Genomic DNA, 17,120 nt, shown 5'->3' with positions numbered 1-17,120 from the left:
AGATTCCATACTCCCAATGCAGGGGGCTAGGTTTTATCCCTGGTCAGGGAGCTAGAGCCTGCATAGTGCAACTAAAACCCGACACAGACCCCATCCCCACCCCCCAAATATTCCACACGAAGTATTTAAAGTAAAAAAAAATATTTCAGTTGATCTTAAAGATTCATTTAAAGCACAAGCTAATTAAAATTTATGACTTAATTTGATAGGTAAATGAAAAGAGCAGACTATTTGAGTAGCAATTGAGTTAATCTAGGTTATTTAGCATAACTCTGTTCATTCCTATATTTATTCATTCAGGCAGTATTTAAGTGCTTCCTCTGTGTGGAAAGCAGTGAAATCTAGATGCTTTGAGAAATACAGATCTTTTTCATAAACTTATACTCAAGCTTATAGTCTAGTGTTCAGGTAACTTGTGCAGATATATTTTTCCAGTGTTATAACTGTAAATGATTTTAGATTTGCACTGTAATAGGGAAGGGGCTTTCCAGGTGGTGCTAGTGGTAAAGAAGCCACCTGCCAGTGCAGGAGACATAGGAGACATAACCCAGGGTTCGATCCCTGGGTTAGGAAGATGCCCTGGAGGAAGGCAAAGCAATCCACTCCAGTAGTCTTGCCTGGAGAATCCCATGGACAGAGGAGCCTGGTGGTCTGCAGTCCACAAGGTTGCTAAGAGTCAGATGCCACTGAAGCAACTTGGCGCGCATGCACTCAGGGAAGATCTTATTCGAAATATCACTTTAAATATATGGGACTTTTAAAGACCTATTGATTATTATTTTTAACTGTTACCAGTTACTAGAGCTATTTAACTTTTTTGGGGGGGGGTTAAATTTTTTTAATTTTTATTTTATTTTATTTTTAAACTTTACAATATTGTATTAGTTTTGCCAAATATCAAAATGAATCTGCCACAGGTATACCTGTGTTCCCCATCCTGAACCCTCCTCCCTCCTCCCTCCCCATACCATCCCTCTGGGTCATTCCAGTGCACCAGCCCCAAGCATCCAATATCGTGCATCGAACCTGGACTGGCGACTCGTTCCATATATGACATTATACGTATTTCAGTGCCATTCTCCCAAATCATCCCACCCTCTCCCTCTCCCACAGAGTCCAAAAGACTGTTCTATACATCAGTGTCTCTTTTGCTGTCTCGTATACACGGTTATTGTTAACATCTTTCTAAATTCCATATATATGCGTTAGTATACTGTATTGGTGTTTTTCTTTCTGGCTTACTTCACTCTGTATAATAGGCTCCAGTTTCATCCACCTCATTAGAACTGATTCAACTGTATTCTTTTTAATGGCTGAGTAATACTCCATTGTGCATATGTACCATAGCTTTCTTATCCATTAATCTGCTGATGGACATCTAGGTTGCTTCCATGTCCTGGCTATTATAAACTTTTAAGAATAATGCCTGTGATACTAGCTCTGTGACAGAGCTAGGTTTTTGATTATTTCTTTTGTCTTTCAATAGTTTTATTTCTTCAAATAGCTTGTTAACATGCATAAATGAGAAATCAGAAATTCAGATGACTGTTCCTCTGTTAAATATAGAGATATAAAGATATACATTGATTGATTCAGTTAACTTAGAAATCAAGCCAGGTTAAATCTTTGGATGATTTAATTAAATGGTGTTTTGGAGTCATTTACCTTAATAAAAGTTGATTAATAAAATCAATATTTTTACCTTAAGAATATTGATTCAGATGCTCTTTTATAGGTGTATTATCTTTATAATATTATTGCTATTATTATTAAAGTTTTTACCTTTATGTATCTTGTGAGAATGTAACTCCATTGGTAAAGATTCATAATATAAGAGGTAATTAATTTTGAAGTCTCCAGGAAATCTTCTGTACCAAAAATCGCCTTTATTTATCATAAGCTTAGGTAGATACCTTTTTGTTGTTGTTGTTCAGTCGCTAAGTCATGTCCGACTCTTGACGACCCCATGGCCTATATAGCCCACCAGGCTCCTCTGTCCTTGGAATTCTCCAGGCAACAATTCTAGAGTGAGTTGCTGTTTCCTTCTCCATGGGATCTTCCCGACCCACGGACTGAACCTTTGTCTCCTACATTGATTTGTGGATTCTTTACCACTGAGCCACCTGGGAAGCCCAGGGATACCTTTTATCTAACTTTAATATGATAAGTGTAGTGTTTTAAATTTTTTCATTATTATTGCTTTTTACTTTTAAAGAAGAAATATCCTAATTTTGCATCTGTTTATGCAAGAATACTGAAATTAGTATTTTAACTTTAAAAAATTAGTAACTTAAAAATAAATGGGATAATAGTCTATGATTTTCTTATTTTCTGATGATTGTTTCATTTGAAAAACAAATATTTGGTTAGGCAAGAAAAAAAGTAATAATTCCTTTAATTGTTTTAAAATTAGACCATAGCTCAGTGGCGCAAGTCAGGATACCAGGACATGCCAGAATATGAAAATTTCCGCCACCTTCTGCAAGCCCCAGTGGATGACGCCCAGGAAATCCTTCACTCCAGGTTTCCAATGCCGAGGTACATTGACACGGAACACGGGGGCAGTCAGGTAATGCTCTTCATTTGTTTGCGTGTGTGTTGATGATTTTACAATGAGTTGTTCCTGTTTGCCTTCTGACATTAGTTTGAATAGACTGCTTCACCAGGCAAATGAAAAGGAAGGAGATGGGCAGATGGTTTCCAGAGGAAGGTATGCTTCCTTCTTGCCTTAGTTTTGAGAGCAGAGCAGTAAGATCATTGACTAGCTGACTACAGGTGGTGGTTTCTCCCATCTTCTTCTTCCAGCTCAGCTCTAGTCAAGAGCCAGGGTGGTGTTTTGGTGATATGCCAGCTTTAGTTGAGCAAGTAGATATGAACAACTTAGGAAATAATTTAGTGTACTTTTCTCAGATCTCTTTGTTTACTGACAAAGTCTATGAATATGAAGTTTATGGTAACATAATTTTTGTTTTCCTTGTTCTATCATTTCACTTTTCTAGAAAATGTCATGTAATAGGAAAGCATTATGGCATTATAAAAAGGTGTGTAATTTTTAGAGTTATTAGGGTTAAATAACGTACATATAGCCTTTTTTGGCCTTACAGAAGACTCAATTAGGACCCCATAACATACACTTTTTTTTTTTCTGTTTTTAAAAAAAATTTTTTTGTTTATTATTTTTGGCCACACTGGGTCTTTGTTGCTACACAGGCTTTTTCCTAGTTGTAGTGAGCGGGTACTACTCTGTGGTTTGGCGCGCAGGCTTCTCACTGAGGGGGCTTCTCTTGCTGTGGAGCACGGGCTCTAGAGTGTGCAGGCTGTAGTAGTTGTGGCACATGGGTTTAGTTGTGGCTCCCAGCTTTTAGAGCACAGGCTTAACAGTTGTAGCACGCGGGCTTAGTTGCTCCGTGGCATGTGAGATCTTCCCAAACTGGGGATTGAACCCGTCTCCTGCACTGGCAGGTAGATTCTTTACCACTGAGCCACTAGGAAAGCCCAACTCTTTTTTTTTTAGTATTTTATTTTATTTATTTATTTTTAAAAATTCATTTCCTTTTTCTTTTTTATTTTTTATTATTATTATTTTTTACTTTACAATATTGTATTGGTTTTGCCATACATCAACATGCATCCACCACGGGTGTACACGTGTTCCCCATCCTGAACCCCCCTCCCACCTCCCTCCCCATACCATCCCTCTGGGTCATCCCAGTGCACCAGCTCCAAGCTTCCTGTATCCTGCATTGAACCTGGACTGGCGATTCGTTTCTTATAAGATATTATACATGTTTTAATGCCATTCTCCCAAATCATCCCCCCTCCCTCTCCCACAGAGTCCAAAAGACTGTTCTATACATCTGTGCCTCTTTTGCTGTCTCGCATATAGGGTTGTCATTACCATCTTTCTAAATTCCATATATATGCGTTGGTATACTGTATTGGTGTTTTTCTTTCTGGCTTACTTCACTCTGTATAATAGGCTCCAGTTGGATCCACCTCATTAGAACTGATTCAAATGTATTCTTTTTAATGGCTGAGTAATACTCTATTGTGTATATGTACCACAGCTTTCTTATCCATTCGTCTGCTGATGGACATCTAGGTTGCTTCCATGTCCTGGCTATTATAAACAGTGCTGCAATGAACATTGGGGTACATGTCTCTTTCAGTTCTGGTTTCCTCCGTGTGTATGCCCAGCAGTGGGATTGCTGGGTCGTGTGGCAGTTCTATTTCCAGTTTTTTAAGGAATCTCCACACTGTTCTCCATAGTGGCTGTACTAGTTTGCATTCCCACCAACAGTGTAAGAGGGTTCCTTTTTCTCCACATCCTCTCCAGCATTTATTGCTTGTAGACTTTTGGATCGAAGCCATTCTGACTGGCGTGAATACCTCATAGTGGTTTTGATTTGCATTTCTCTGATAATGAGTGATGTTGAGCATCTTTTCATGTGTTTGTTAGCCATCTGTGGAAAGCTCAACTCTTGAATAACTTTTACTGCTGCTTTTAAATTCTTATTAGAGGTATATAAATTAATTATAGGTTATTTTTTCACTTGTTCCTAGAAAGTACAGACCTTGCTTTGTTTATTGATGTATCCCTAGTGCCTAGCACAGTATTACAAAGTAGGTAGTAGATATCAGTAACTATTACTCAGAAATGATAGCAATTATTATTAGGGTTTTACTATATTTATAATAGGAGCTACTATACCCTATTGAGAATTTGCAAAGCTGTTAACACTTTACATAACTTCTCTCATTTGATTCTCTAGCAGTCCTATTATTGTTTCCATTTTACGGATAATAAAACTGAGACTTAGGTTACTTGTGGCCAAGGAAAACTGTAAATGGAGGAATTGGGATTTGAATCCACATGTTCTATGCTGCTGCAGCTGCTGCTAAGTCGCTTCTGTTGTGTCCAACTCTGTGTGACCCCATAGACAGCAGCCCACCAGGCTCCCCCGTCCCTGGGATTCTCCAGGCATGAACACTGGAGTGGGTTGCCATTTCCTTCTCCAATGCATGAAAGTGAAAAGTGAAAGTGAGGTCGCTCAGAGGTCGCTCAATGACCCCATGGACTGCAGCCTACCAGGCTCCTCCATCCATGGGATTTTCCAGGCAAGAGTACTGGAGTGGGATTTTCCAGGCAAGAGTACTGGAGTGGGGTGCCATTGCCTTCTCCAAGATATTCTTTAGAAGTAGAAAAGATTTTGTATGGTACTAAATTTCAAATGATAGGACTGTCTTGTTCTTTTAATGTGAAATAATAATTTATGAATTGTTCTCTCATTGATGTCTCACCACATGTAGTGCTGTATTCCTTTTCAATTCTGGTTATTATTTCATGATGATAAGGCATAGTGGATAGATGGGCAAAATGTTGGGCAAGTGCTGTCATGGAATAGCCTATAGTTTGAAAAAGTTTGAGAGTCATTGTTTAAAGTGAAAGAACATGTAGAGACTTTGAACCTTTGGAGACTTTGAACCTTTGTTGATGTTTCAGACCAGATGTTTGGTAAATGTCACACTAACTTTGTCATAATTGTTGCACACATACTCTTTATATGCCGAGTTTTGAATTCTACAATTTGTATTTGTTACTGTAAATGTTATTATGTATGTATGATTTGGAGAGGTTACACTTATTTGTAACATATAGTGGTCTATGTATTTCAAGATTTATCTCATTTTTTTAAAGTTTCATTTTAATAAAATTAATTTTATGAAAATATATTAAATAGAATTGATTTTATATGGCATAATGTATTTGTTTAGCCTATATTGACCAAATCTTATATTTGATGGATAATATTATTTCTTCTTTGCTTTTAAGGCTCGTTTCCTGCTTTCAAAAGTTAACCCCTCACAGACTCATAATAATATGTATGCCTGGGGACAGGTAAGTGTAAATAGCAGACCGTGGAAATTATTTCTTTGTGTTTTTTATAGTTCGTTATTTTAGTGAAAGCTACGTTTTTTGCCTTTGTTTTTGGTAATGGTTTCTGCTGGAAAAGTAATAAAAAAAAGAGGTGAAAATAGAATTAACATTTGGTGGCACCACAGAAAATACAAAAGTGATTATATCAAATATGTAGAACCCTTTCATATTTCAAGCTTATCATGTTTCCCTTGAGACAAAAAGCAATAAAGTGTATAGTAAATGAACTAGAAGGTGATGATTCAGACTTAATGCTAGGCTGAGAACCACAAAAGGCCACAGTACGCAGGGAGTGGTCAGGGATTGTGGTTGAACAAGAGAGGCTGGAGGCCTGGACATCATTATTAATGTATTTTAATTTGGTAGAAATTCTCTCTCTTGATACACTGCTGCTGCTGCTGCACTATATCACCACTTATCAAGTGTCCAATCTGCAGGACTCTATATTGGTACTTCAGGATCCCAGCTATCATCCCTGCCTTTGAAGAGCTTGTAGTCTAGTATTAGAAATAAAGCACATACCTAAGTAATTAAAAATACAAGGCAGATTGGGTTGTATGCTTTTAGGAAAATTTAAAGTGTTACGGGGGGATAGAGGAGAAGGAGGGAAAAGGGTCGCATGATGGCAGAAGAAGAGATATTTCCTTTAGAGTGCTTATGACTCCAATAAGTAGAAATTATGTGAGGAATGGAATTCTAGGTAGATGACAGTATGGACTAGGATAAAGAGTATATGTCAGGATGAATAGTAGAACAATAAACTGGAAATGTAATTGTACAGTTAGTTATGGAGGCTCTTGAGTACCAGGCTGAGGACTGAGGAGCTGAGTTTTTATTTGCTAAGTTATGGAATGTCATTGAAGGTTTTTGGCCAGAGAGCCAATTCTGATTCTTGGATAATACAGTTGAATCTTAAGATTAATTGGAAGCAGTCTGTAAGTTGGAACTGTTTCTGCTGAAGTAATCCAAGTGAGAGAGAAAGAAGATGAGATGGTGAAAAGGAATAGATTTGAGTTATATTTCGAGAGGAGACTCAGTGAGATTTGATTAGCAGTTGCAGGAAAGTAAAACTTACTCTGGGGCCAGACAGCTGTATACAAAATCTGAATTCTGATTGGATTCTGGATTAGAGCAAACAGCTTATAAAGAACATAATTGGGATGATTTGTGAAATATATAGACTGTATATCAGATACTAGTATAGTAATAAATTTCTTAAGAGTAATAATGGTGTTGTGGTTATGTAGGCGATTGTCCTTGATCTTGGGAGATATATCCTAAAGTGTTCGGGGATAAAATGTGATGTCTTCAGCTTGAAAAAATGATTCAACAAGAAGAAAAAGAAAAGAAAAAATAGATACAAACATAAAATGTGGCAAAATGTTCATCATTGATTTTAAGTTCAGTGCTATGTTGGTATTCATTGTACTTTTTTCCTAAGGTTTGAATTTTTGAAAAATAGTTGAGGGGGGGGAACAAGGGAGTAAGGTGCTCTGAGCCTGGGTAACTGAGGAGAACGTGTGCCGGTAGGAATGAGAGTGAAAAGACAACGTTTTAGACCTTGAGTTTGAGATACCATCTAGATGCCCAAATGAGCAGGCTGTTGAAAACTTGGGTTTGGTGGTCAGGGCAAGGATTAGACAAGTGATACTGAAAGCCATCACAGTGGATGGTTGTCCAAGGAGAGGCTACAGAGGCAAAGAAGGATGAGACAGAACCTTGAGGAAGTACAAGTGCTAGGAGTATTTTATACATAATCAGAGAAGTGGAAGGAAAAAGAGAGGAACACCGTGTCCTAAGTGGCGAGGGAGAACTTTATAGAAGGAAGAAGAAGGGAGTAACAAATACTGAGATGCTGCAGATACTTGGTTTGAGGACTAGGCGGTTATTTGTGCCCTTGCTAAGCAGTTTTAATATAGTCATTGTGTAGAGGATAGATTATTAAAGAATTAATGAGTGGTGAAGAAGTGGAGGTCATTAAGTATAAATGCTTCTTTTGCAAATTTAGCCTGAATGAATAATAGAAGGATGATTGTTATTAGAGTAAGGGCACAAAACTTACTTGTAGGCTAAGTGTAAGGAGCTAACGTTGGGGAGACCCAGAAGGACACTGTATAGATGTTTAAGATCCTCAGAAAGAGACAGTGTGATCACATTATGTGGAGTTTAAGCACTGGTAGGGAGGCAGGACATTTCTTTCTGCAAAAGCAAAGAGTGAGAAGAAGGGTGAAGACAGAAAGATTTTGAGGTGGAGAGAAAAACTCTCATTGGAGAAGCCTGTTTCTTTTCAGTAATAGATTATTGCTAGAGTGAGAAATGCTGGGGTTAAGGACTAGATAACAGAACAGGTTGCTGCTGCTGCTGCTAAGTCACTTCAGTCATGTCCCACTCTGTGTGACCCCATAGACAGCAGCCCACCAGGCTCCCCCATCCCTGGGATTCTCCAGGCAAGAACACTGGAGTGGGTTGCCATTTCCTTCTCCAATGCAGGAAAGTGAAAAGTGAAATTGAAGTCACTCAGTTGTGTCCGACTCTTAGCGACCCCATGGACTGCAGCCCACCAGCCTCCTCCATCCATGGGATTTTCCAGGCAAGGGTACTGGAGTGGGGTGCCATTGCCTTCTCCAACAGAACAGGTTAAAAACAGCTATAAAGAATATAAGAAAGCAATAGAGGGTGAGTAAAAGACTTACAGCAGTGTTGAGGGTCCATTTTATTTACCAACAGTTTCTTGAGCATGGTTCCGTAATGTTCTTTAGCCATGCTGTGTAGTTAGGCATTGCATCAAAGATGAAAGAACTGGGGCTAATTTAGAACTAGAGGTAAGAAAGATGGACACAGCAAAGAGAGTAGAATATTTGAGAACATTGTTAAACAATTGACTATGGGGCCCAGGCTAGTTAGAAGAGAAATAAAGCAATAATTGGAATTCAGGCCTTTTTCTTTGAATATAGTGAGTAAGTGAGTGAAAGTTACTCAGTCGTGTCCGACTCTTTGTGACCCCATGGACTTTACAGTCCATGGAATTCTCCAGGTCAGAATACTGAAGTGGGTAGCTTTTCCCTTTTGCAGGGGATCTTCCCAACCCAGGGATTGAACTCAGGTCTCCCCCATTGCAGGCAGATTCTTTTACCAGCTGAGCCACCAGGGAAGCCCAAGAATACTGGAGTGGGTAGCCTATCCCTTCTCCAGGGGAACTTCCCAACCCAGGAATCAAACCAGGGTCTCCTGCATTGCAGGCAGATTCTTTACCAACTGAGCTATGGGGGAAGCCCTTTGAATATAGAGGTGCCTCAAAATTTGCCTTGAATTCTCTACATTTTAGAGAATTTTTTCTGGGTGATTGTATCCATTCTTGTGGCTTCAGCTTTCATTTGAGTCTAACTTGTAAGTCTCCATCTTTGCTTTGGCTTCACAGTGACCTGCAGACTGGAGTTTATAACCACCAGGTGCAGAGCACTTGAGTTTCCTGTAGACATTTCATAAGCAGCATGCCCCAACTTGAGCTCTCTCATACCATCTTGTACTTACTGACTTGCAGGTTTTTTACAGAGGAGCCCACCATTCTCTCAGTTGCCAGGGCTTGGAACTTTAGTCATGTACATTTTCTCTCTTCTGCCCCTAATCATTGACTTATTTTCCCTGGCCGTTCACTCCTTTCCCTGTCGCTAATCAAGATTAGGCCCTGTTAGTCTTCACATAGACTGTTGGAATTACCTGCTGGCACCGCTTCAGCTGTTTCTTCCCATTTTGGCACTGATCAGAGTGGTCTCCCTAAAACAGTTCTAAGTCAAAGCACTGCATGGAAATCTTTAATAACCCCCTATTGAGTTACTAAAAGCTCTGTATTGCTATTGAGGGTCCTTTGTAGTGTGCTCCACATAGCTTTGCCCACTTTTAGCTACTATTTAGTCTTTTTAATCAAACTGGCCTTCCTACTGCACTCTGAGTGTACTGAGCATGTAACTTACAGAGCAGCCATCCCTCAAGGCTCAGTTTTAAAAGTTTACTGACTCCATGAAACTTTTTCTGTGATTGTATGACTGGATATTGTGGAATATCCCTGACCCTTCATTCCACTTCTCTTTCCCCATCCATTTCTGATGGCACTTATTTTTCCTGTTAGAATATAAATTACTTGAGGGTAATAACTGTGTCACTTTCATTTTTGACTTTCCACAGTACCTTAAACATTAGCACATATTGACTATAATACATCTGGACAGGACAACAGAGATTAGAGTAGGGGAATCTGTGGAGATGCTTTAGGAGTTACAAAGCTTTTGTGAAATAGATAGATAAATTGAGTCCATGGTCTAAAAGTCCTGAAAAGTGAGGAGGTTTTTTTTTTTTTTTTTTTTATAGCAAGGAAAGGAACTTACTCCTGGAAATTGTTCAAGGGGTACATAGCATGTGTGAGAAAAATTTGTCTCCACATAATACATGTACATATAGATTTTCAGTATCATCCCTCACCGTCTTCCACTTGGTAGGGAGTGGGGGGGAGACAAAAAGCCAAGTATAATCCTGTGATGTGGAACTTTGGGCTACAGGATGTCCATGAGTTAGCCTTTCTTTTATACTTTAGTTGGTTGAGTATTGGTTTTGGTTCTGGATCCCACAAGGTAAAAGGAACTTATTTAAGAAAAGAAAACCACAAGAATATAGAAAATATAGCACCAATAAATAGAGTTAATGAAAATAGTAAATAATCAATATGAGGGGGAAGTTAAAGGATACTTTAAAACAGTATTCATCAGGGGTCGTTTATCAATTGCCCGTAAGGACTAGGTGAACAAATGAGTGAAACTGGCTGCATATAAGGGACCGTTTCAGTCTCAGTGTCAGAAACCAACGCCTGAGGGCGGGGGCTGTGGCCGACTAGGGCTTATGGGGAGGGTCCACAGATGTTCCTATTTCCAGGCAGTAATAATTAAGTTCCGGTTTAATTATTATAGGTCATATTATTTTTTTAAATTTTATTTTATTTTTAAACTTTACATAATTGTATTAGTTTTGCCAAATATCAAAATGAATCCATCACATAGGTCATATTATTTTAAGCTATGGGCAGATGGAGGTGGAAAACCATCATGGATGTATTTTTAAAGAGAAAAAGGGTACAGTTGAAGAATCGAGATCAATCACCTGGAAATTTTTGATAAGATTGAGTTGAGCATTAGTATTTATCATTTCAAATAAGATCACAGTATATAAATTAGAAGACCCATATATATTTTGTCTGGTCTAGGAGCACTAGATCTGAGATTGGTGAATTGAGGTAGAAAGGCATCAATCCATGTGTCGTTCTGGGCTGATAGTTGAAAATTCTGCAAGTTACTAAACTTTCCAATGCCTTCTTTTCCTTATCTGTTATAGAGTGTAATGACACGTACTTGATATACCCAGTAATACTCAGTAAATATTAGTTATTAGTTTTCCTTGTTATCACTGGAGAAAACAGTCTCTCTCTAGAGATATTTAAGATAGGGAAGAAAACCAATAATAATATAACCTATAATAATTAAACTGAAACTTAATTATTACTGCCTGGAAATAGGAACATTAGAGGCATAAATAAGAGCCCTAACATTTTTTAAGCCAGACCCTGAAGGAGGGAGATCATTTCATTGGGTGAATATGATGGAGAAGGAAATCCCAGGCCAAGGAACAAACATGCAGTATTGTTTATCTTATTCACTCATTCATTTATCCATCCACCCATCCATGTATTCAACTTTGAAAGCATCGTCTTTGGAGAAACTTAAATATGCTTTGTTGTTATTAAAGGAGTTCTTTTTATTCATTTGATAAAACCTTGTTTAAATATTTTCAATCATTCGGTTAAATTATATCCTTACATATGGTGGTTTTAATTACATTATCAGGTCTGTCTCTCCTTAGGTTATTTTATAAAGTTTTTTCCTCAAAGAGGCAGTTAAAAGCAGTTTGGATTTCTTCTCATTATTACATTTTAGAAAATATAATAATCTTTTCCAGAAATGCCATCTGGTTTAGGAAAATTGAAGAATTAGTCACAGTTATACCTTTGGGGCAAGCTGGCATTTGATCCTATCTTTTATGAATAGAATCTTATGAAAACAAAACAAACAACTCCTTTTAGATTGGTTTAAAACTATTTCAAAGATCTTTCAGTCTGTGTTGAATTAGTTCATGTGTCTAAAAACAATGAAATTTTGGTCTGATGTATTTAAATCAGTGTTTCTCAGTCTTTATATTTTGTTAAATTTGAAAGCATCCCTTTTTTGTAATGGTGTTTGAAATGTCAAAATTAAATAAATGTGATAATTAGGAGTAAGAAAGAAACCAAGAGCCTAAGGTTTTTCTTGACATATGACTTTTATAAGAGAAATTATGTTAATATTTTTATAGATAATAATAAGCTGAATCTGCACTGTTTTAGTCATTATACTAAGATTTTCATAAACTCTTATTTATTAAAACACTTGTGAGGTGAGTACTGTTAATCTTATTTTTCAGAAGAGGAAATTGATGCTTACGTAGATTAACTTTCCCCAAGTCACATAAACTGTGACAAGGGTTTGGATTTGATCCTAGGTCATTCTAACTCCAGAATCTGAACTTTTAACCATTAAGCTAAATTGATGATTGAAATTTAGGGAGTTAACATGATACCCAAGCATTTTGCTAAAAATTATGAAATCTAATACCTTAGTTTTCTTTTTGTCAGAAATCGAGAGTCCAGTATAAGTATTATCCATGGATGACCTGAAGGGGGCGCCGCTGCAGCACTGCTTCTGTGATGGTGCTGGAGGCCTCTGATGCTGTAGTTCTTCATATGCTAAATGATATAAAACGTGGCCCTTTCTGCCCAATCCTGGGTGTATGTTAAAGAGAAAAAGGGTACAGTTGAAAAATTGAGATCAGTCAACTGGAAATTTTTGATAAGATTGAGTTGAGCATTTAGTATTTATCATTTCAAATAAGGTCGCAGTATATAAATTAGAAAACCCATATATATTTTGTCTTTACTAGGAGAAATAGATCTGGGATTGGGTGAATTGAGGTGGAGAATGTGTAAAGTGGAAAAAAAATCAGGTATAATTATAGGAAGAAAAATAGGAGCTATTGGCTTATTACTAGTTTAAGTCACATTTTTGATACCTTACTTCCTATGTTAACTGTGAATGTAGAATAAAATATAGAATAAAATATAATAAAACTATATATGTAGCCTATAAAAGAATAGATTTTCTAAAATAGATACTAATGTTATAGGCCACCTGCGTGTGTCAGGTATTGTTCTATTTGCTTTACACAATTTAACTCATTTAATCAGTATGACAGCCATGTGCAATAGGTTCTGTTCTTATCTGTATTTTACAAATGAGGAAACTAAGACTCAAAGAGCTAAAGTCACTTCTTCAAAGTCACATAGGCAGTAAGCGGCAGAGTCAGGATTTGAGCTCAGTCTGCCTGGCTCCAGTCTCTAAGCTCTTAATTCCAGTGCTGTTGTCTCCCTTCATTATGTAGTTTTTCAAGTTCTTATGAATTCACCTGTGAAAACATATAATAAAATTGATTGTCCTTTTCAGGAGAGGTTATGGCATGTCTGTGGCTATGCCAGAGAAGAACCACAAGAGCTGTGAATTCTTATCTCATGTTTGCCACTAATTTGCTGATATCTTCTGAAAATTACTGAATTTCCTTATTTTAGGCTTTTATATATACCTCTAAGTAAGAAAGTGGATATCAGGTGAAGAATTTAAAAATCCAGATATAAAATACTCCAGGAAACTTTCTTGCTACAATAAAATTTCATTATTAGTGGATTGGATTATTAAGATCATTTCATCAACACAGTTTTTATTAAAATAGAAGTCAGGAATTTTCCCTAACTTTAGAACCCACAAGAATCAATGAAAATGACTTGAATGAAAAAAAAAAAAGAAAGAAAGAAAATGACTTGAATGAAAATATATGTGTGTTTTATTTAAAACATGATATAAATTCTCTTCCTTCCAGCTGGCAGTTCTGCCAAAATATATGTAATTGAAATTTTATTTTAGTAAACAGGCAGCAATGAAGGAGGCTTACTTCTTAGTAGAGATAAAAGCACCAATACATTCAAGACAAATGAACACTTTACTACTTGAAAGACTAAATTGGATATGGAGCTATTTTAATGCCAATTGATGAATTGCAGTACAAATCTGACTCTGACCACTTGGGGTTAGTGCAGACCCCAAAAGTCAAAGGACATGGTCCACAAACAAGACCTACCCTATTCAGATGCCAGCCGAAAGTCGAATCCCAGGTTACCCACGTTTCCGACCAGCTGGCTACAAATTCATGTTTGGGGGTGGTGAGAAAGGGAGAGTGGTCGGATGGGAGATGGGTGGGTGGGGTAGATAAGAGGATGGGTTCCCACAACCCCCCATCAGATTTGGAAATTCCCTAGAACAACTCACAGAACTCAGGAAAGCACTATATTTATGATTACAGTTTTATTATAAAACTGTGATAATTCCTCTTCCCATGGAATCGGGGTTTGTCACCCTCCCAGCTGATGTATTGATGTATTTATTCCTCAAATAGGAATCTCCACTTGGCTCTGGTATCCAGTGGGTTTTTTTTTTTTTTGCCTTTGCCTTTGTTTTGTATGATTGATTGAAAATCTAGCCCCCCACTGCCCCCACACCATCCCTTCCTCCCTGGAGGTCAGGCTCTCTTAAAGCCCAGCCATCTAATTACATGGTTGATCTTTTTGGTGACTGGTCCCTATCCTGAGTCATCTCATCTCACAGCATAAACTCGAGTGTGATCTGAAGGGCTCATGAATAACAGATGCTGCTGTCGGGTAATTCCAAGGATGTAGTCTCCCCCCTCAGGAATCTGGGACAAAGACCAGTCAGATTCTTTATTATACAAGAACATAGACATTATTCTGCTTAAAATGATTTCCTTGTCTATTTTTTTTTACACATTTGCTTATACATTTTATCCTTTGTTTTTGATTATAGCGAATATCTTTGTTTTCTTCTAGGAGTCTGGAGCGCCGATTCTCACAGATGATGTTAGTTTGCAAGTGTTTATGGATCACTTGAAAAAACTTGCTGTGTCAAGTGCTGCTTGATGTGCTGAACTTAATAAGATTGAGAAGATGAAATAGTATTTGTTTCTTTTTTCTCTTCTTTTCAGTTAATCTGTGGAAATCAACAGAGATCTCTGTAGACTCTTTTTGTATTAGTATGGTTTGAGACAGCATTTGGAAAAATGTTCATGTTTGTAGATTAAGCTAGAGTATAAGAGCAATACGAACAAATTTGTTTTCCTTGCCACAGTATTATAACTGGTTTTAGAAATTTGAGGTCTTTATAACTTCAGTTCAGTTCAGTCGCTCAGTCGTGTCCGACTCTTTGCGACCCCATGAATCGCAGCACGCCAGGCCTCCCTGTCCATCACCAACTCCCAGAGTTCACTCAAACTCATGTCCTATCTAGTTGGTGATGCTTTATAACTTAATTATGTTAAAAAGTAAAAATAGCGTCTGCCTTGCATTGCAGGGATATAACTCATTTGTATGTTGCAGACAAATTCCAAGTGGCACTGAATGTTCCTGACTTTGTGAAAACTTGTTTCTTAATTTTAACCAGAAAGTAAACAAAATCATCAACAGTAATGATAAATGTGAACATTTTTGCCTATTCATTGAATATTTTTCCATGATATTCAGCACTTATGTATACACTTCTTCTGTACTTACTCTGTTAAGGCAGATTTATTTTTATGATGACTTGTTTAGGAATTATTTGACTTTATATATGGTAATTTTCATGAAGATAATTTAATGTTTTTCGTCATTTGAAAAAAATAGTTTAGAGATGAAAGTTTTTTTGGATGACAGTTCCATAATTGATAACATGTGAAATTCCCACAAAGGACCCAACTATGTGATTAAACATATTTTTTTTAATAAAGGGAAATAGAAAAGAAATAGTTTCGTCACAGTACATTTTAGAAAGGCTTTGCAGTAAAAAGACTATTGTAACTTCTAAACCAAATTTAATATTCACTGCATGCTTTTGTTATTTCCTTTTGTTTTTCTGAGGTAAGTTTTATATTATATCCTTCAGTATTTTAAACTCTTGGGAGTTTACACACTACTTTCTGTTTTTGCTTCCATTTCGTGAACAGTTGTAGTTCTTATTGAAACAGTATTATCTAATATTTTGTTGAATTTTATCATGTGATGATGCTCAGTTCTCTTTTGATTTATTCATTAGTATCATTCACTTTTACCTTTTAAAGTTTACTTGTAGCAGATGTTTACATTGCTAAAGCCAGATATGTTTGACAATGAAATTTACATCAAGTACTGCAATAAAAGGTGGTGCTACTATATGGGCTTAGAAGGACTGCAATGATTGTATTTGCATGAACACAATCATTTGATGGGAAAACAGATACTTTAAATGAATTGTTTGTATGTTTTATTTGATTAGAGTAAATAAATTGCTCTATTCCATTTTATTTGAACTATGATAGGTCTGAATACCAATAAAATATACATTTGCTCTGTTTTCCCGCTTATTTTGAAATCTAGTAAGCCTGAAAAGCCTAGTGTAAAAGTAGAGCATTTATAAAACCTGCTATTGATGGATTAAAAAGCCACTTATTTAAAGAAAAAACAGCTTTATTGAGTTTTAATTCAAGATAAATTCCTTTTAAATCTGATAAAAATCCTCCAAAATTTTTCTTTTGCAAAAATGAGAACAGATACCTCAATGCTGGTGAACATTGACATTATTTGATCCATTGATTTAGAACAAAGGTCCTTTTATGGTGAAGATGATCAAGGCATTTGAACATTGCTCTTTTAATTTCTTTGATCATTTAAGACCAACATCTTTTTGTTGCTTTCCTGGCATTCTTCAAATTTGATTATTCAATGTAAATGCATATCTTATATTTTTGTCACTGCATAGCTGATAGTCTTCTCTACAACTGCTGTGTGCTGCTCTTCACAATTTAAAAATGGAGGAGCAATTTAAAAAATGTTTTACTGTACACTGTTTAGTTCTGTTTAGACTGCAACTATTTTAATTTCTGATCAACCTCATCTAAAACTTTGCACCAAGAAAAATTTCTAAATTGTGCTATTAATGTCATGTTTTATTTTCTTGGTCAGTCCTTTAGT

At 36.8% G+C, this 17,120-nt stretch overlaps 1 protein-coding gene across 2 annotated transcripts in view; it reads left to right on the top strand.

Moving 5' to 3' along the window:
* SEC23A (Sec23 homolog A, coat complex II component) overlaps positions 1–16,505 on the top strand; it is a 75,174-nt gene extending 58,669 nt beyond the window's left edge. For both annotated transcript variants that reach the window (XM_027522070.1, XM_027522069.1), the window contains 3 exons: positions 2,414–2,569; positions 5,834–5,899; positions 14,967–16,505. In XM_027522070.1, the coding sequence (XP_027377871.1) occupies positions 2,414–2,569; positions 5,834–5,899; positions 14,967–15,056 (312 nt within the window). In that variant the 3' untranslated portion in view covers positions 15,057–16,505. The remainder of the gene's footprint in view (positions 1–2,413; positions 2,570–5,833; positions 5,900–14,966) is intronic.
* Positions 16,506–17,120: the final 615 nt, after the last annotated feature.

The sequence above is a fragment of the Bos indicus x Bos taurus genome, chromosome 21 (assembly GCF_003369695.1).
Source record: "Bos indicus x Bos taurus breed Angus x Brahman F1 hybrid chromosome 21, Bos_hybrid_MaternalHap_v2.0, whole genome shotgun sequence".
NCBI classification, from domain to species: Eukaryota; Metazoa; Chordata; class Mammalia; order Artiodactyla; family Bovidae; genus Bos; species Bos indicus x Bos taurus.
This window is presented reverse-complemented; position numbering and strand designations above follow the sequence as displayed.